The sequence below is a fragment of the Prinia subflava genome, chromosome 6 (assembly GCF_021018805.1).
Source record: "Prinia subflava isolate CZ2003 ecotype Zambia chromosome 6, Cam_Psub_1.2, whole genome shotgun sequence".
Lineage (NCBI taxonomy): Eukaryota > Metazoa > Chordata > Aves > Passeriformes > Cisticolidae > Prinia > Prinia subflava.
The window spans coordinates 17,812,361-17,833,976 of NC_086252.1; the positions used below are offsets into that span (position 1 = coordinate 17,812,361).

At 39.3% G+C, this 21,616-nt stretch overlaps 1 protein-coding gene across 1 annotated transcript in view; it reads left to right on the plus strand.

Moving 5' to 3' along the window:
- The window catches only part of CHN1 (chimerin 1), a 94,853-nt gene that overhangs the window by 38,594 nt on the left and 34,643 nt on the right, over positions 1–21,616 (plus strand). Inside the window, exon 7 of the mRNA XM_063400485.1 lies at positions 7,914–8,202. Within this exon, the coding sequence (XP_063256555.1) occupies positions 7,914–8,202 (289 nt within the window). The remainder of the gene's footprint in view (positions 1–7,913; positions 8,203–21,616) is intronic.

The following is a 21,616-nucleotide window of genomic DNA, read 5'->3' on the forward strand; positions in this document are numbered from 1 at the left end:
CCCTCCTCTTCCCATCTGTTGTTGTTGTCAGCTCTGTTTTCTTTTGGCTAGAGTGTCTAATTTATCTTTGGCAATTCAGTTTACTGCAGTCTTTCTCCTGCTCTTGTAAGTTCAGCACTTCTCAGAGGAATACTCTCTGCTTCAGCGTGTTGTGAGATTTTGGGAGAACTTGTCCAGGAGATGCCTGTGCCCAGTGTGCACAGCTCGTGTTCATTTTGTGCCTGTCCTTCACCCTGGCTGTAGTTCCTGTGCACCACCAAGGTCTGCTGTGACCTGGGGACACAGAGGCACTGGGCTTCTGGTGAGCTACCGTGGTGAAGCTCAGAAGGTCTGGGCTCACCTCTTGGCTTCACATATCTTGGCTTTAGGCCCTGAAGTTGTGCAGGCTTCATTTCTCCATTAGAGAAGATGTTTTCTCTGTTGTCTCACATGCTCATTCAGTACAAAAGTCTAGACAGACTGCAAGTTGTACCCATCTCTCAGACTACCCCCAGCCACAGCTCCTGAGCAGGAATCTATGCTGAAATTAGCTGGTTTTATGCTGCATAATGTCTGCCTGGTTTGAAGCTTCTAGGCACTGTTGGAGTTGAAATAATAGTTGAAAAAATCAAATCGTAATGCAACAAGTTGATAATTAAAATGTGTATGCAAGTACATTGTGCTCTCCTCTCCTGCCAAAGCATACACATCTTTTCTGTCTTTTGCAAGGTCTACTGGAATGTCTCTTTTCTCTACTGCTTTTAGAAAATGCTAGGTAGAAATCCATCTTCAAGTTAGTCCTTTTGATTGGCCTTTTCTTTTGTATATTTTGGAATATGTATTTAGAAATTTTTGTATTTGGAGAAACACCTTTATTCATCTACACCTTTATTTATCTACACCTTCATCAGCTGTAGATACTGTAGGTGCTTTATAGACATGTTTTCAAGGTAATACACAATGGCCTTACATTGTTGTTTGATGTCATAATTGTTTCATCAAAACATTTTTTAATTATTCAAACACCAAAACAACTGACAGCAGTAAGTGTTATCTGGCCCAGTTTTCCTTTTCTTTCTCCCTCCCTCATACTTGGTGAAGCTCAGCTGATTTGGTATGGTTCCTCCTGATTTCATAGGTGCTAGAAAGAGCTTTGGGGGTTTTTCCCTTTTGTGTCTTGAGAAGAATAAATTAACTCTAACAGTTTCAGTAATAAATTGACATCTGCCCCATTTATTGCTGCACTTGCATGAAATAAGAAGCTGTATTCTAAAAAACCAGAATATAATAATAAAAAAGCTATTAATGTTCATTGATGAACTGTTAGTAGCCCCAAGAATCCTAACAATGTATGTTGTGTATGCAGAAACCATTTTATTTTATGTTATTATGCTTTCTTATTGTTAAGGAATGGAGCTTTGAGGAAAAACCACTTAGAGAGCAGGATAAGAATATTGGTGAATCTCACTGCTTGCAAAGAAGTGATGAGTGAGTACTAGAAGATTAGAGGTAGAATACACTGAGAAAACAAGTTAAGTGAATAGCAGATTCTGCAATACCTTTAAGTAAGTTAAGTAAACCTGCATTGTGAGATTCGAATAAGCAGTGGCTTAAGGCAAATCAGATTCGACAAAATCTTTCCGGAACAGAAATCTTACTATAGGGGTTTTTTTTTAAATCTTAAGTGAATTTGGGTTTTCTTGAGACCCTGAACAACAACCTGCTGTGTACCTTAGGAAAAAACCCAAACAAACACAAATAGCAAAACCAATGTTGCTCCACTGTGCTCTCCAAAAACCCTTTCTGGACTTGCAAAGCTATTTTACAGTAAGAACATTTCTTTGGGTTTTCACCTGATGTCTTCCACTCTGGTTTCCTTGATATACTAAATTAAAATATCCACATTGTTTTAGCAGGATAAATTAAGAGCAAGTTGCTTTTAGTGTGAGAAAGTCTATAGAAGCAAAAGAGAAATACAACAGTCATGAGTAACTTTTAAAATAAAAAGAGGCTTGATTTAAAGTAGATACAGAAGAAATTTTTTTATGATGAGGGTGATGAAACACTCAAGTGGGTTGCCCAGAGAAGTAGCAGATGTTCCATCCCTGGAAAAATTCATTGGGCAGGGCTCTGAGCATCCTGGTCACTGCTTATTGCAGGGGGATTGGACTGGACCACCTTTAAAGGTGCCTTTCCAACCATTCCTTGTCTCTGTGAACTTAAGCCCTTGTAGGAAAAGCTGCTCTAAGTGAAACAAAAATGCACATGTTTGAGCATTATGCCCTGGCAGTTTTCTCTCCATAGTACACAATTGCAGTGGAATTCCTGCTATGTTTCTGGTGTTGTTCTACTTCAAAATATACCAGAAAAACAATATCGTATATGAACTAAAATGAAAATGTTTTACATAGAGTAAAATTTGCATCCACCACTTGAAGTTTGCTGAGCAGACAGTGGTAGGGTTGATACCCTAATTTAGAGGAATTGAAACACAGTTCTATTTTAAAGTAATATGAAAGCTTTCTGGAGCACAAAGTGACATGGTAAAATTGACTCTTGAAGAACATTTCTTAAAATTTTGTGGTAAACATTATTTATGTATTAGGAAACTCTGAAAGTTAGTAACAATTCTGCTAGTAACATTTCCAGATGATCTTTATCCAGGCAAGCTGGTAGAGGTCTGCAAATATTGCTGTCATGTAAAGAGAAGGTCCCAGGCTTTTAATAGGTTCCCATATGCATGCAGAATTCCAATGTGTCTTAACCACTAACCACAGTGAGTCTGTTTCCAGGAAGCATGGAACTTTCATCAGGTAGAAAAGACAGTAAAACATTGCCAAAAAAATTGGTATTGATTCAGATTCAATCATCAAATCAATCAGCAATTTATGTAAGGTTAAATGGAATAAGGCATGCAAGCACACTACTAAGAAGAGGTAATGCATCTGTTCAAACCAAACAGATTATTTTCAAATGCTTACCATTGATCAAGAACAGTAACATTTACTTTAAGTATTAAGTGGTCGTACTGCATATTAGTAGCATACATAGTACTTGATCAGCTGACATTTTTTCAAAATTGTACGACGGTGAAAATCAGCTGTTAATGGTAAGATAATACACTGAAGCAAAGGAATTATTTTCTAATTTTGTTAGATTTATTTATTAAATGCTCTATTACAGGTACCAAGGGCTGATAACACCTTTTCTTTGTTTTCAGCAACTGTTGCCTACTGCTGATGCCCGAGGGCAGTTGGTTTGTCCCTGACAGTGCTTATGATCCACAGGGAAGTGCCTCTGCTCCGGTCCTCACTGCCTGCTGTTGGCACATTATTTATGCAGTATTGTTTTCCATCTTGGACAAGGAAATTTGGGCTATGATGTCTTCAGCCTCATTTGAGAGAGAAGCTGGGAAGCTGTTATCAGTGATACTGTACAAGCTCTGAACTTTGTTTGATCCAGATTAGACAGAGGGAGTCAATGTGTCTGCATTGGCAGGGAATAGACACGTTGCAGTTCCAGGTCCAAGATCTGTTTTCTCTTTTGAAGGATGCCATACTTTTTCCATGCTGAACTCTCAAGTATCATGCATTCAGCATGGGTGTTGCCAGGTTTTAGGGATAACTTCACACTAAATTAATGTTCATCAAGCAACAGTCAGCTAGCCAATACTGCCCTTCCAAATGGCTCTGGAAAACTATCCATAGTGCCTGTACTCTGCCACCCTTCCCAGCCATATCAGCGAGGACTGTTTGTCTCTGTTTGTATCAACCCCTAATGCATTTGATTTCTTTTATACATATTGTGTTCTTGTAAAATACTGCTCAGGTTTTGAAAAATATGTTATTTGTCAGGCAGGTATTCTTGGAAGTTGGCAAGTTCCACAGTTCCCTGGCCATCATCAGAAATGTTGTTGCCAATGAATATTAAAAAAAAAATAAATTAGCTGCTCTCAGGAGCTGGAGACCTTCAGGGATAATTGTGTAGAAGAGGTTTTGGCTGCATGCAAGGCTTGTCTTTCTCTGACAAGGAAATGGGCCAAAAGAGGATCTGTGGAATAATTTGTTTTCACTCCCAAGAACACAGCATGATTAAGAGACATTTGTGATTGCAAGATTCCTTATATTCCTGTGGCTTTTCATGGAGTGTCAAGACTCTAGTTGTAAGTGTTGCTTGAGAGTTTTCAGATGATAGAATTGAAATTCTGGCATCTAATTTTAAGAAAGACTTCTGTCTTCTGGCTGCAAAGCACCTTAAGACTCTTTCTCCAAGAGAAGGTTAAGTACAAGTGACCTTTAGGCTCAGACTTAAGTTTTCCCGGTTGAGTGTATGAAGTTGCTTGAAATTAAGGAGCACACAAGTAGTCCTGAGGGGTACCAATTTGTCATTTGATTGCAGCTACGCATTTTAACAATGCCTGTGTCTAGAAATTCTTCTCATCATAAAATAGCCTGTGAAAATGGTGAATAGCTACTGTACAGTTCTGTATGTGGACTATAAAATTCATCTTCTCAGTTAGAGAGTGTGTCTGTGCTCTCAATCCTTCATTTCCTCCTTTTGTTTCTTTACTGAAAGCTGCATACAGGTAGGTGGCTGATCCTGGGGCCTGCCTCTCATGGTGTGATACCTAATTCAACCCCTCAGTCCTTCATTGTCCTTTATTACCAGCCCCATTTGCTTTCCCATTTAATACATTTCCCCACGTTATCTACTCTGCCCCACTGGCAACCGAAGGAACTAGACAGTGATTGCTCTTCAGACAACTTGGAATAAAAAAGTCTTTTATCTGTAATCCTGCTGCTTGCAAACAAATGCACAGTGGACAAAATGAGACTGTTTGATATGTCAGAGGTCTAATTCTTTTTCCTGGAAAAACATCTAATGTTCGCCTGTATAAACCAAAAGAAAACACACTTTATCTGTGTCCCACTTTCTACTTATTAAACAAAAAACAGCTGGTACTAGTGCTTGCCTTTAGGAGGAGAGCATCAGGAAGTAGAAATATCAAATCTTGGCTCTACTTAGTTGCCACGGTGATGTATAATTAACTAGGCTGCAGGAATGTTGCAGAAAGTAAACATAAGGAAATAGTCTTGCTAATGGAAAAATTTAAACCATAGTTTCAAGCAAGACTGAAGATTGAAGCTTAAATCTTTATTAATAATTTTCAGTTGAACATGTACATTTGTTTTTATATTGTAATTTGATAAAAATAGTGTTGTTGTGTGGTCAGGAAAAAATTTAAATGAGTTTGAAAGAAATAATAAGGATTCTGAGACATGTTATTGACAGTACAGTGTTTGTAAAAGACTGGTGTTTCATAGATTCATGGAGATTTGGGGGGTTTATCTCCTTGTTACTAGTAGAACTACTGTTTGAAAACCAGTATGATTCTCCACAACAGATCCAATTAGAAAAGAATATAGAAAAAAAAATTATTTGGAACAAAGGGGAGATTAGATAAGGGCAAACCATTAATCTCTTGTAAACTCTATTCCTTATAGTATCTCTCAATGACAGACTTCATGGGCAGCACTCTGAACAGATCTACAGCATAGGGGCTGCTCAGTAAAACATGGCTGGAGTAGGAGGGTGCACCTTCTGACCCTGATGGAAAGACAACTGATCTTTTAAGAAGTTTCTGTTTGTTTTCTGCATTTGGTCGTCTTGTTCTTCAGAACAAGACTTCAGAACCAGACAAGAGTGGTTTTAGACTTTGAGGGATGTTGCTAAAATCAAGACACTATGTGTATTTAGTAATAAACCTTGCAATGTGTTTTTTTGCCTTATCCTCTCCTGATAAAATCAGTGTAATTTTCTTCTAGAAAATTACATTGATTTTATTAGGGAGGATATTTAGAATTTAGAAATTTTTTTCTAGAAAATCAGTGTCATTTTCTTTTAGAAAAACTTCTAGTTTTTCCTCTAGAAAACTAAGAGCAATAAGTAACCTCCAGCTTGCTTAAAACTCTAAGTAGTCAGAGCAGATGTTACCGATTAGAGCAGCAGTTCACCTGTATCTCTTAATATAAGTAATTCTAATGTATATTGTCATTTAAGGCCCATTCTTCTTCACCTTCAAACTTAGTTGGTTCTCCTGATGAAGTGAGAACCATCAAGGTGCTTGTACGTGCTAAATGTGCTTTATTCCTGTGACTGGAGCAGATGACAGTGAAGGTTGCTCCCTTTGGCACTGCAAAGTGCTGAGCACCCTTGGCTCGTGTGGCCTTCTCTGACAGCCAAGAGTGTATTAAGAGGACGTCTCGTGGTCAAAGCTTGTTTGCCATGCACTGGGTTGAGTATAAAGGTGCCCTGAAGAGTAAGCCTGAATATATCTACCCCTTCTGCTGTAACTTAGGACATTGTCTTTCTGCTCTCTGAATGACTTGTGTTCACTCAGAACTGCACCTTGTGATGAAATTAGCATTGGGTGAAAACTTATTTCTTTCTGTTATTTTGTAATTTCTCATATTTGAGTCAATGGACTTTTAGTTTGTGTGGCATAAAAAATGCATGGAAGTACCAGTTAATCAGCAAGAAAATGCCCACGTAGTTCCTACACATTGTGTCTTCTTTCCTTACTGAGCTGGATGCAGATTCCATTTACATTTGAGTGTTATGTAGAAATAGCAGCTTCTGAAGTTGCAGTCACTGTCAGACTATTGATAGGGCAATGAGAAGGTTTGGCGTTTTGATGTAGAACAGAGAAAAAAATACACACTCCAGAACCATGTCTTTTTTGTCCATATTTTCAAGAAGAATGCAGTATTTCACCTGAGGCAAGGTCTAAAATTATGCTTTCCCCTGTTTGGTGAGGCCACTCTGAGAAGAGGAGCCACTTCAGCAAAGTATCTTTATTTACTGTGTTCCTTAACATCTCCAATGAAGCATTGGATTGTAAAGTGAAACCAATCCATCCTTCCAAATTTAGTTCTAAATACTTATTTGGCACATCTGACCTCATAATGGGGCCAATACCCTTGCTGCTGTTTGACCAAGGAACAGCACTGGAGCGAGCCGTGAAAGCAGCTTCTTGCCCCCATCTTTTCTGCAGAAGATGTTGCCAAGTGCAAACGCTGGTGTGTTTTCACATGTTTAGACTGCTTTGAGGCAGAAAATGGATGCAAATTCTAAGTGCAGTTTTTAAAAATATGCTACTGTTTAAGTAAATTTGGCGTTCTTATGGTTGCTAAGAGCCTGTATCAAAATGCTGATCCATCCTGATGCAGGATGGCTGGTGTCGGATAGCTTTCGTGTTATAGATCCTGTATATTACAAAGATTTGCTTGAAGCTTGGGACTTAACCAGCATAACACAGAAGGACTTTTGTACAAAGCTCGAAGAGTTAGTCCTGGGCCTTTGGCCAGGAATAAAGAATGCTTGCCCTTGTGCCATTTTGTCCTGTGCTGCTCCGGTTCTGGCAGCAGCTCTGCCTCAGTGTAATTGTTGGCACTGGAGCTCAGCTGAACCTTGAATGGCCTCTTCCTGCAAGCAGGCAGGGGAGCAGAGGTCCGAGACAGCGTCAGAACTGCGCATTGATCGCCTGTAATAGAGGGCTCCAGTGTGAGGGCTCTTCATATCAGAGCCAAGCAAATTGACTGCAGTGATAAAGTAGTGAAGCACTAAAAAAAGCCATAAAGAGTGTGAAGTAATTTTTCAGTTTTTCCATAGATAATGGAAAGGCTAAAAGAATAGAAGAACAAACAGCTCCTTCTGGGACAGTAACTGTTTTGGCTATCTATCTGCAGTTGTTGTTGATCTCTCCTTCCTATCTGTGCTAAGTAGCAGTTCCCCAGCTCGGCTGCACCAGACACAGAGCATAGTCACAGCTTTAAGTGATAAAGTGTTTTAATTGTTTGCAAAGGCTTGCTTAGTCTTATTTATTCTGCTTGCTGTTCTTTAAAAAAAACAACTTTCCCATTTCATTGAGGCAGATTTGGAAGTCAAACCAGAAACTTCAGACTCTACTACGATGGAAAACACTTTGTTGGGGAGAAACGTTTTGAGTCCATCCATGACCTGGTGACAGATGGATTGATTACTCTTTATATTGAAACGAAGGCAGCTGAATACATTTCCAAGATGACAATTAATCCAATTTATGAACACATAGGATATACAACCTTAAACAGAGAGCCAGCACACAAAAAGCATATGCCAACCCTGAGAGATGAACATGATGGCAAAGAGTCTACAGGAGAGGATGAGGTAGCAGAAAAGAGGGTAAGCAATTGTTAACCCACTTTTTTTTTCTGTTAGACTTTTTGTTTTGTACTTTTAACCTTTCCCCTCTATTATAAGTACTAAAGGTCTCTGCAGCTATTTAGTCTACATAGTTATTTCCAGTGTTACATTAACAGTAATATTTAAACTGGTTATAGAGTTTTGTAATGGTAATTTTTGCATATTGCAAATTTTCATGATTTGGAGGTTACTTATTGGTCACTGTGATTCTTCAGGTGTTTTTGTAGTTGTGGATATAACCATTGAGCCACTCCTTTATTTCAAATGGGCAAAGAATATTTAATCTTAAAATTGTTTACAGTATATAAGACAATTGAGACAATTGCTTTTTATTTCTTAATATATTCAACTTTCCCCAAACAAATGCATTCCATAATCTATTTAGCAGTCTGCATATAATGACAATAAAGTTGTCCACATTATAAATAAGACTGTTCATTAAGTTGGTAAAATGTTAAAACATTTCACTTGGCTAAGTTCAGCCTGTAAGAAGCTGACAGAGCTATTTTTGGCCTCAGCCAGACTTACAGAGAGGGATTGCTCTCTTCAGAGAGTTGCAGTATCAGCTGAGAAGTAATTGCATCCTGGATTATAAAAGAAAAACGAAGAAGAAAGAAATCTTAGAACCAGTGAACGTAAAAATATTAAAGGAGGTTGGGAATGTACTGGGCAGACAAACAGCTGCCAGAAATTTCATTTCTATTTCAGAGACTAAACATTAAAGGAAACCATAATGTAAATTCTGTTATAATGTTAAAGGAAATACTTCGTTTATTGAAAATCTGACAAATGAAAATCTCTTGTAAAGTTATTTTTACACACCTGTAAGTGTTAATGCCTGTATAATAGTCTGATATGTTTCCCTATTTCACAAACTCAGAATGATACACATTAGGACTATCTAATATGCTTATGGAAGAAATGCTAACCCTAGTTGGAATATTTTGTCTCTCCAATCAGAAATATGTGTTTTTAGTTTTTGTGGATGTGGAGGAAAGGTCTGACTGACAATTTCCAATATACATGACTATTAACAGTGAAACTAAGCTCCATACAGAGTCCACAGAGAGAGAGGCTCACAGCTTTGGTCCTTCAAATCCTCCTGCAGCAGAATCTGTCATTCTGCACTGAATTTGCTGAGAGATGAAGCACCCAACTTACCCTAAAGTATGAATCTTCACTGTTATCAGATCATTTTGACAAAAGAAATACTGCTGGGATATTGAAGCTAGATGACCACATTTAATATCCAATTTCTTGCCTGTTAGGTACCAGTAGTAGAGGGGTGAGTTATCACTTACAGTTCTTGACAGCTGCAGCTTCCAGTGTGCTGTTTCAAAAGGATTTTTTTTTTTTTGCATATTATCCTGTAGAGTTTATTATAATGCAAAGCCTGGGTAAAAATCTTCTCTAAGTCTTCTGGAACCACTTTGGGTTTCTTTGGTAAAATTAACTCTTCCTGCATTTACAAACTTTTAAGTGCCAGCAGAACTCTGTTCTGTTACATATTTTAGATTGATGGAACAATGTTCATAGTAAAGGGATTTCAGTGATTAGTATTGAAAAATGCTGTTTTTTCCATGGATTACATTGTGTTGTATCACTTACCATTAAGGTATACATACTGTTTTGAAACATTTTTCATTAAATAGCTCAAGGACTATTGAATCTTTCTCAAAGATTGAAATTTTATGTGAAAAACCTTTAGACAGGTTAGACACAATCTCAGTGTCCCGCTCTCTTCATCTGGAACTTACAAGTGATTAAGGGGCTACAGCTACAAAACAGTTCAACAGTAGTGGTGTTTTCAGTCCTGAAGCCCAGGTTTTAATACTTTTCTTTATTTTGTCTTGGAACTATATTGATGTGAACTCACTGAGGCACACAGACATCACAGGATAATTAAATGTGGAGATTTCCATTTACTTCTTGAGTCACTGTCCAGTTGGAGTTGCTGTCTGTGGCTACATGGGGACAGTACAGTGTGATCTTTCTTGCTGTGGGGTGGCACAGAGGTGACACCTTGGCTGTCTTTGCACCTCTCAGGGTTTTGGTGGGAAGATGGCACAGATTTTCCTGCATGTCACTTCACCCAGCAAATCTCCAAAGAGAGTAAGGCATTCAGCCCCATGGCCAACATCTGATCCCACTAACAACTTCAACATTTGGAACAAGCCACCACTAATAAATAGGCCTAGTAGTTTTTCTTTTTTTTTGGTGGCAGGGGTGGCAGGTTGATTCTTGTTGTCCAATATGAAGAGAATAATACTGAATTGCCATGAACCAAAGAAAATTGTTCAGAGTTCAACATGAAAAAACATTGTCTTATGATCCAAGCAGCAAGATCTGTGTGCACATTAGCCCCATGGTGAGGATGAAAATTTCCTCAGTGTGTACAGCATTTGGCAATTAATGCATCCTAATCAGTTTTGTAATGTAGTCACACAGCTTCTCCCTGCACTGTGCGTTTCTTCCTCTGTAAAGAGAGAAAGAAGTCTGGGTCTTTAACATGATAATCCTGAGCCAAAATACATTCCCAGATTTGCAGACTCTGAGGCTGTTCAGATACGAATCTAAATTTTGTGCCTGTGACTGTTGCCCAGTCATGTGTGGGTGGTGTATGGAATATAAGTCCTTCAGAAGAAGGAAAGAAGAGACACAAAACCCCAGAGCCTGTGGAACAGCTGGTGGGAATGGAGTCTCACTTTCTGCCATGGAAACTGGGCAGCCAGAGAATACACCCCAAGCCTGAGAATGAAATATTAAAGAGCACTCACCCAGCCTTCAGTTTGGTGTGGGGCAGTAGCAGGAAATGCTGCGTTTTGTGTTAGATGCCTCCCAGCAGGCACTTGTAATACTTTATCTGTTCCCTGCACTTTTCTGTAATTAATGCATGGTAGAAGAATTCAGTATGTGTTGGATGACACTTTTCATTTGCAATATATTAAAGATGAGCCCTAGTAAAGGGGAAAGATTTAAAAACCATAAGAGATTAAAAGTCAAAACTTATGCAATCATTAGATAAGGATTGTAAGACAGATTGCAATACTCCTGAGTCCTGCAAGATACCATATTGTGGCATGATTTAAGATGCAATTTTTAATGGGAAAAGCAGAATATAATCCACTGCACAGCATGTGCTTTACTGATCATGAGAAAGAATATGACTGCATAGCATATACAAGTATACATTGAAGGTTAAAATTCCAGGTTAATGATTTAATGCCTTCCATAACCTATGAAGGAATTACTAAATAGTCAAGAGATAACTGGAGGAGGAGTGCTGGTCCTGCTTGAATGTCCCAAATAGACATTTTAGCTGTTATGCTAAAGGTGGTGCTGGTTATCAAAACAGTTTGCAAATTGTTCAGAACTCAATTGTGGGGCCATTGTGGTCTGTGTGTTAAGACAGGGCTAAGAATGATTTAAAAGAGGGTTTCCCACGTGGGTTCAATCTGTAGGACCTAGTCTGGAAAGGGAAATAATACCCAGTATCATAAGATTTAGTATTCCTCCTGTGCTTTGAATACTGATGGATCACTGGACATTCTCTATTCTCAAAGGCAAGTACGGCCTTAGAGCAGATGACTTGATTCAGTTAAACACCTTATAAAAATGATAGCTCTCAGAAATTAGTAAATATCTAGAAACATATCAAAGTCCTTCTTTAAGGCCCTGCAAAACATTTTTTTTTATTTTGACATGTTTTTGATTTCTTTATAATATTATAATGTGTAAGAAGTTTTATGAGTGATTGATTCAAGATTTAATATTTGTTATGAAAAAATGAAATCATTAGTTGTGAGTTATCCTGTCTTTCAAAATGAAATGCTGGGGTAAATGTTAGGATAGCAACTGAATCACATCTATTCATGTTTACTTCAGTGATATGTGCTTTCTTCAAGAAACATCAGTGGCTGCAAATCAATTTAAGACCCCTTCTAGGCTGGACTACATTCCATTCAATTCCTATAGATGGAGAGAATTGAGAGAAGGTTTGTGCCAGCAGTCAGCTAAAAAAGCAATCTTCTTTTTCTATTTTCAGTTACCTTAGCTTATGATACCATTTTTTCCTTGATAGTGAAGAAGGCTGATTTTCTGCAACTCTGTGCAAGGAGACCTGAAAATGTGAATCTGTATAATTTTATTAGGAAATATGCTTTTACACCTGCCTCCAAAGATAATCCAGATCACAAAGTTAAGCATGATCTGTGTACATTTCTAATTCATAATGGACTCCACATACAAAATCAAGGGTGATTCTTTCAGGTGTTTGCAGAGGGACCAGTCATACTTTCCAACCTTAAACTGACACTTATATTCCATTTATTGACACTACTACTTTTCTACTCTTGCTCTCAGTCAAATCTGTTAGTAAGGTCTGCTTAAACCTTTCCTTCAGCACAGATTATTTTATCTTCAGTGACAGCCCATGAGAAGCTGTAGCTGAGGAAGCTGCAGTAGCTGTCACAGAAGTACAGGCCCCCGTATCAAGGTCTGTGACAGAGGAAGCCAGCTTTGTTTGATGCGCAGTAAATGCCAATTCTGGAACTGATAGGGGCTAAAAAAAAGACCTGGTCTTAATGATCAGGGAGCAAAGTGTGCTTTGAGAGCTGAAGCAATCTTCATGCTGGAAGTTATTTGAAATATTTCCATTTACTTGAATTAACTTAAAGATGGGTGTATAATGTACACAACATCTAAACAAGCCATAGATGTAACAAGGGTAACAATGAAGCAATAATGTCTTTAGAAGTGCAGCTAATGAATGTTTACCTTAAAGTACATTTAAAGATGCAGGATACTAAGCACTGAAGAATCCCATGGGTTAACTTGAGATTGTCAACTCTTTCCTCACAAATGTTCCTTTCCAGTCCCTGCGCGGGTGTCCATGACAATCATTCTGTAACTTTAATGTAATTTATAAATAAAACATAACTCTGTGGAAGGCAGAAACTTCTATTTATTTCTTCTGGGTTTAGCCCATCTTTCAGCAGAGACTTCAAAGCACAGACAATTTTGTCAATTCCGAGAAAGTTCTTAGCATGAAAGACAAGCCTACTTTTTAGGTAGCTGCTCCAGCATATCAGCAACATCGTGCTCAGGACAGATTGCCCCAGCCTTCATCTTCCTCATCTTTCCTTTCTGTGCATTAGCATTTATACTGGTGGGGAACCAGTGTCAGGTATGGTATTATATGTGGCACATACAGTCCAGACTAAGCTTGCAAATGGTTACGATGCATTTTTACAAACACATATGGTTTTAACTTAACCCCGTGTTTATTCATACCCAGGAAAGGAGAGTTAAGTGCATGCTGCCCAGTGCACATCAGCATAAAGAAAATTCTTTCCTCCAAACTGCAGAGTGCTTTTTCTACTTATAATCACCAAGAGTAACCCAAGCCCTTATCTGTGTTCATTATGGCAGTAAAATTGATTCACTAGAAAAGCTTGTATAAACTAATTTTGTTTTAAGATTGAGAGCTTCCAAATGAAGCATGTACTTTGCTAATTTAAACCCCAGTTCACACACAGAATATCAAGTTTACTCTTATCAGTATCTCATGCTGATAAAAGATAATTTTGGAAGCAAAACTTCTTTAAGGGTCTCTAACTGGACTTTCAGTGTTAAACACTGTCACATAGTTCTCCTGTTTCTCCCAGGCCAAATTCTTTCTCCTGTTGGTGCCAGCTGTGGTTCGTGCTCAGTGCATTCCTGCAGGTTACAAATGTCCTCCTGGCTGACGGCAGTGAGCCCGCAGGACTGGCCTGCCTCTGTGTGTGTGTGTGTCTGCACCTCCAGAGCACATCAGTGTAGTGCTTACACCATAATGGGGGGATTAACACGAAGTAAAAGCTGTGTGCTTGTGTTGGCAGCCCGATTCCATGTTGTTTGTCCAGTATTGCAAGGGTCAGAACGAACAAGGCTCCACAGCCCGCAGGCAGTGAGGAGTGCCTTAGGTCAGCTGCATTTCAAGCAGACTGCACCTCCCATTGCTATGGCGCTCCTGTAGAGGTGTTTGTGACTTCTGAAGGTAAACACAGCTGAGGATCAGCATCCTGCTTCAGCCTTTTGTCATGGGTACAAGTCACTTCACTGCTTGCTGAGATGACCTTTCAAGTTACTTTCTGCTTTTCCAGCTAAGTGTGGCTCTTTTATGATCTGACATGTGAGTTGTGTACACAAAGATACAGTCTTCAGAAAGTTTGGTGTCAAATTATCCTGAGAGAGGCAGCTGCCATGTGAAATCGAGTGGGGCTAGTCTTTCAGACTCACACATCAGACCCTCAGCAGAAGTGTGGTGAGTAATTACCCTCAGCATATGCCCTGTGCCTGATTGAGCTTTTGTAAGATGAATAGTGTACAGAACTGTTAAAAAGGCTGTAAAGCAGAGCAGTTGCTGTGCAATTAATTCTAAAGTATAATGCTTGTGTGTTACTGATAAAATGAAACCATTAGCAGTGAAGAAACTGTTACTCTTTTCCTGTGTTTCTGGTGTTGTTAGGTCAGTCAGTGTGAAGCCCTCACCTCAGTCCTTTTCAGGGTTTCTAATGCTTGGTGGTTTGGATCTGGCTAAGTTTTTAATGCTCTTCAAAAAGTATTGTATAGCCCTAGCCTCTCTTACATGGAGTGGTAGAAGTTTCCTTTTGTAACTGCGACAGGCTAGTACAAGAAGATCCACAGGGAGGGAGGGAGGGAGGACTCTCCCTTTGCTCTTGAACAGCCAAAGAGCATAGCTTTCTTTGGGCACTCTTCAGGGTGAGAATGAGTTTTCACACCCTAGTGGACCTTAGTAGCTGGGACACAGAAATACAGAGGTCCAGCCCAACTCTGGATGAGCAATGGAGAGCTGTCCACACTTCAGTCCTAACATGCTGTAGGAGTCTGCTGCTGACCTTCCCCATGGGCCTTACACTTGGGGCTTCCAAAAAGGCCACCTAGAGGTACAGTGGGGAAGCCACATGGACACATATAAGTAAATTACAATCTTCTTTCCCGCTATTTTTAAAAACCTCCTGTAGCTACCCTTGACTTTTTATGCCTTCTTACAGCTGAATAATCCATGCAGTGGCCACAGGAAGGGAATAGGTGGGTCTCTCTCAGAGCAGCCTCTAAAGCAGGTGTGTGGTTCTGATTTATTGCTTGTGCAAAGGCCTTTCTGGATGGTGGGCTGCTAGCTGGCAGCTCCCTCGTTTGTTGTTCTCGTTCCTTAGCTGTGTGAGTTTGGGGTCTTTTTTTTTTAACTCCTCCTCCCATCTGGCATCTCCTAATTATTTTCTATTACTAATCACTTCTACAGGAAACAGACTGGACTGTTGAATTAAGAGCCCTATAAAAGGATAATTTTGTTATTTACAAGTTTCTTACCTCACTTAAACTTTATAACGTGACACTGTATAGCTGGTGATAATCACCTTGGGCTACAATTGTGTCCAGTCTCATAAACTGGGCAGGATCAGGTCTGGTCACTTGAAGAACATGAGAGGCTCAAGGAGAAGCTGGGGCAGTGCAGTTGGTAGCACCTTTGGTTGTGAACTAATATCTGAAATATCTTGTATTTTATGTCTCCTGCAGATCTGTGTAGCCAGTTCAAACCTGTGCTAGGAGTCTGACTAACAGGGATTTTCTCCAGTGATCTCTCTCTTTATTCAGATAAACTCCTTACTCTCCTTACTCTTTGTTCTGTGTGTGTCTAAATGGGAGTGGGGAAAGCATTTTACACTGGTCACTGTTCGCATGCTTCCAAGTACAAATACGTGTCTTTTGGCTTCTGTACAGAAATGGAAAGGATGTGGAGCTGTGGTGGTCTGATGTGTCACTCCCATCCAGTTAGAGAATGCTCTGATAGGCAGGCACATCTGCTCCACTGATAATTGCCCATTCATAAGTGGTTACCAGATGCTTAAGACCCAGAGTGAGTGAAATGCTGTCTTTAGAGGTGGTAGCAGAAAGAGAAATAGTTAGGTATGCCTAGAACAAGTATTAGACTGTGAAAGAAAAGAAGAACATTTTTCATGTGGTTAATGCCACAGAAGCTGATCTCGTTTCTTTCTTTTTAATCTTTCACAAGAAAAAAGATATTTTCAGCCAAAGTTTCTCATGCTTAATTTTAGTCTCTAGCTGAATGTTTTCTGACTGAATAAAGTAAGGAGAGCAGTTTTATTACTAAGCTCAACAAACTACTTGCTCCTATTATTTCAAACCTGTCACACTTGTCATCAGCAAAGACAGCAACTCTTGACAGTTTTGCAAAGACTTCCTTTGATCATTAACTTTTAGAACATTAAACTTTTCCATATTTAACCTTTTTTCTGCATGGCATCAGCAGTTAGAAAGAGTTTTCCTTCTGGCATTTAGTGTTCCTACAGTCCTAATGTTTCAGTAAGGTAAGAATCACCACACTGAAAATTCCGGTTCTCAGTTGTTGCTCTAATCTTCATCATGTTAGTATTGATATTCCTCAGTTTCAACTTCCATGCAATTTCCAAAATAAGTAAAGGATGATGTGTTTGTAATAGTGAAGTTCATATTATAATGCATTTCAATTATATTGCTGTGTAGTGGGGATTATTATTGCATTTTCTTAGAGCTTAAGCAGTTGGAAATAAGTTGCCTAAGTTACCTTAGAGCTAGTATCACAAAGTATAATGTCCTTTATTAAGCCTTAGTCAAATGTGATTTAATAAATTTTTTCATGTTTTCCAATTTGTGAATTAGATTAGCGGCACTTAGAGGCAAGCAGCTTTTATCCTTCCTGAGAGGAGATTGGAGGAATTCATGAAAATATGAAAAGGCTCTGTTCCCAATTTCCATTTTGCATGTAATGCTGAAACATTTTAAAAGCTCTCTGCTTTATTTCATGTGTCAAATAGTTTATTGATAGAAGATTTCTGATGATTTTACATTGCTGGAAAAGTCTTGAAGCCATTTCCTGAAGTTAATATGATAGTGAATTACATTTGCATTCAGGCATTTCTGTGAATTGAATGATGAATAGAGTAGCAGTATGTTTAATGCAAATGTACAAAAATTGCAGAAAGTTTCCTGTGTTGTTATGTTTCACAGAATTTCAAATGCTCAGTCTCTTGAGTGACAGCTTCTCATTCCCTCCAGCCTCCATCCAGATCCGTGCTAGGGCTGGGAGCTCCCAGTTCCCCCTACCACACTGCACTTCTCAAGGCAGACTCACTGCTCAGTGAGCTGATCGTGCTGAGAGCTTACTGGGCAACTTTTTACGGGCCTGATGGGTTAATTCTCTTGGGCTGTTTTTATTGTTGAAAATTCACACAACTTCAGCGTTAGAAATCTTATAAGCAGTGTCATTTTTAAATAGTTGATGGTGGCAGTACAAATGAAAAATAGCCCTGTACGGTAAAATGAAAAGCATGCTAAGAAATAAAAAAGAAGGTTGTGCTCGTTTAACATTTTGTTCATTTCCACTGTATTTAAATAATGCAAATATACCCTAAATTTAGTCTTTTAGGTTTGATGTGACCTGTACTCAAAAGCTGCTGGTCAGAGAACACACACATCTGAAATCCCAGGTGTAGACAGGGACTAGTGTATTTCAACTGAAAATAGACATCAACTAAACATTATGTTGTAAGAAACCACAGACTTGCTGGGGGGAAAATAAAAACCCCTAGAGTCTCTGCTGTGTAACAGAGGTTGTATGATCTGTCTACGTGCCAGTGCTTCTCCCTTGAAAGGTAAATATTCTCCATAGCCAAGATTTATGATGGGGAGTTACATTGCCAGTCCCGTTTTGAATCATTCAAAATCATTCAATTTTCAAATCAAGTGGTTATTTAAATTTGTTTCAAAGATGCTGTTTCAAAGATGATTTGAGATGATCATTTCTTAAGTGTCTGTCTCAAGAATTTTTAACAGTCATAGCTTTCTGTAGGGAAATGGGATGTTTACTGCCCTTATAGGAAAAATTTTCCTGACAGAAGCATTTTAAAATGTTAATTAGGAAACTTAGAGGGAATAAATAGGAAAGATGAACCATATGTGTAAAAGGAGAGAGGAGAAAATTGGAACACTGGTCAACAGAAGTGAAATGAGCCTTTTCTGAGAATGTGCTCAGGGATTAGAAGACTTTATGGGTGGAAATAAACTGATAATTCATTAATAATTGATAATATGACTTCGGGAGCAGACTAATTCTGCTGCCAATTCCATTCTGGTTTCATTCATTGTAGGTTTCAAAGCAGTCTTGATTTAAATAGAGATTTATGGAAGGAAGTGGGAGTCCACGTGAGACTCATTTGAAGGATGATCAGCCCATCTGATTCTCCAAGCGTGCCTAATTGCCCTGTATAAAGTGAACAGACCCTGTGCCCCTGGTGCAGCCATACCCATGGACACACATGGACCTACAGAACTGGTAATCAGGGCCCCTCAGGAGTGCTGGTGAGCACTGGGGGTTACCCCATTGTTTCATTTTTCTGCAGTGAGGTGGTCCATAAGAAGGTTTTCACCATTATAAATTTTGCAAGCACAATGCATATAGCCATTTGACAACTCCAGTATTCCTTCAGGTTAAACATTGTTTTCACCTTGACTCATCAGTTCAAATCAAATGGTAATTCAGGAAGGATTAGACTTTGCATTCTTACTCTTATTTATGCTAAATTAGTATGATTATGGACTGAAAGTATGATTAAGAAAGAAACTGTGACAGCACATGTACCATAGCAACACAGCTTATTCAGGAAGAAGTGGATGGATTCAAAATAGAGGCTGTGCCAAAGGAGCAGGTGTAGTCTGAAATACAAAGGGTGTTTAGAAATTAATGAGCTGCAGTCTTCAATTATAACATACATTGAATTAGTCTAAATTGAATTAGCATGTAGAACAAAAAGGGCTAATATTAGATGCATTAAACTGCCAGTCAAGACTAATGTGAAATGAGTATTATACATCAGGTAAGAAAATATTGATGAGACATAAAAAGAAATTTCCATACCATTTGCCCATGTTATACCAGTAGCCAAAACTCCTATTCCACAAGAAAAAAAATTAAAAACACCTAATAAATGTATGAATAGAAAGACCTTGTGGATTACACGATTTTCATTATCCCTAAGTGTATACATTTTCAGTTACAAAAGGATAACAGAGGTTGATTGTAGAAACTGCTTTTATCTGTAAGATTCTTAAATGGATATTATAAAGGAAATGTAGCATTTATTTCCTTGTCAAAGGGTATGGTTAAACTTTTTTGTCTTTTATTTTTATCTTTCCTTTTATTTGAGGAGATCCTTATAACAGTATGAGTCATTTGAGGAATAAAACCACCAATCCCTTGTGGTTTCAAATAATTAGTCTTAACAGCCTGTTTTCTCTTACAATACTTTAATTTACTATATCATTAATAAAGAGAATTTGCCAAAAGAGGAGCATTCATGCAGATGCCAATTTGCATTACATTTTAACTGCTATCACTCCTATAGAGCACATGGCATTTATAAATTACTTTTAAGGTCTTTTTAGAGTACAGCCTGCCTTGACATGTCATGAGTCAAGAGGCTTTTGCTGGAGTGACCCTTCACTGCAATGAATGTCAGTCAAGCCTCGGTCACAGAGGTCTCTGCAGACCAGCAGGGAGACAAAGGGATGGCAAGAAAATGCAGTGCTCTCAGCTGAAATAGGAAATGCTGACTCAATGAGAGCAAGATGGAGAAGCTGCTGAGGAGCAGTCTCTGTGTTGCTGACCATGGTGAGGATTGCTCCCCTAGGCACAGCTCCTTGTTTCATCAGCTCCTCTTCCTGAAAGCCTTATAGCTGCAAGACAGATCTCTCCAGCTCCAGTTTAGCAACATGTCATGATGTAATAATTAAACTTTGGGAGTAGTCCTCCCAGTCTCTCTGCTCCTGCCTTGCCCAGGCAGAGGAGTACCTGACCAAGGCATAAGCTTTAACTCATTGTTTAGCTGTTTTTAGCAGCTCCATGGCCCAGGCTTTTGGCAGGAGGGGAGGAAGACAGGATGGACCAAAACCAAAACTGTGAAGGAAGGAGGGTAGATGGAAGGACAGAAAGCAAGATTGTAAAGGACAGTCTTTGTCTGGAGGATTTACTGGAGACAAATTCCAGTGTTTAATGATGCTTCTCTTCTTTCTCACAAATTGTCTTGGGTGATTTGCCTGGGGAACAGTGATGCTGCCAGGCCCCTGTGGCAGGGAGGTGGTACCAAGGAGTTCTTGGTCTCCTTCTGTACTTTTCCAGATTTAGTTGTGGTTGGCCCCTTTTAATGCAGTTTGTTTTCAGGCAGAAGAATGGGACTGTGTTAAGGAGCTACTACAAAGCAAGGAGACAGTTTGAGGCTGATGCCTCATATTGCACTCATAGTCATGGGAACTTCTTTCCTTACCACAGAGCTAGAAGCTCATTTCTTAGCTTTTTGGGTAGCTTTTATCATGGTGTTTGATTGGCATCTCCTGCCTCAATGTCACACAGCTTGGTGGCAGCTCTCCTTTTGTCACACAGTCACATCCTGCTTCGTGCAAGCAGGCTGGTAGTCTCTGTCTTTAGGAAAAGGGCTGGAGCAGTAAGTTATTTTAACAGAGGCAGCTGGGGCTGTGGGGACATCCTGCACTGGTGTCTGCAGGAAAGAGCCCGGTGGCTCCTGCTTGTCCTGGGTTGAGGGCAGGACTGCATTTTTACATCCAAAATGCAACTCTGTGAAGACACATATCACTATTTATGCTGAATGAAGGAACTTGTAGCTATAGCTTGTAAGACCCAGTGAGTACCATTACTGATTGCAGCATCTCACCCTACCTGTGCACACCCTTACCATGTGCCCACATACACCCCTGTACTGGGATTTGTACCTATGGAGTGTGAGGAAACCCCTGGAATTTTCTGTACGTGGTGGGACAGTTGCTGACTTCCCTGAAAGCCAAGTCACTTGATATTAGCAAAGCCCTCCAGAACCAGATCAAAAGCAGAACTTCTTCCTTTATTTTTGCCATGTCTAGATCTGTAGTTATATACCAAAATATATCCCACCCCTCAGGAAAAGAATGGGTTGTGTTTGCCACTGAAAAGTGCCTTGCTTTTTGCCACTATCCAGAAAAGTCAGTGTTCACTGGTTTTGCCTTGCCAGTAACTAAAAGACAAGAATAGTCACATGGGTGATTTTTGCTGGTGCACAGTTTGGAATTTTCATTCCAAAGGCCCATATCAGTAATTGCCAGGAGCAAATCTACAACCTGTCAGCCATCAGGAACAAAATAAACCCAGATCCCAATCAGCTGCAGTGATCAGTAAGTTTTAGGAGTAAAGCTACAGAAAAACTTTTCTGTTGGCTTCCATAAGATCTCTCTGCTTTTTTATGAGTATGCTCTGCATGGTAGGCACACCACTGGGAACATACAGTCT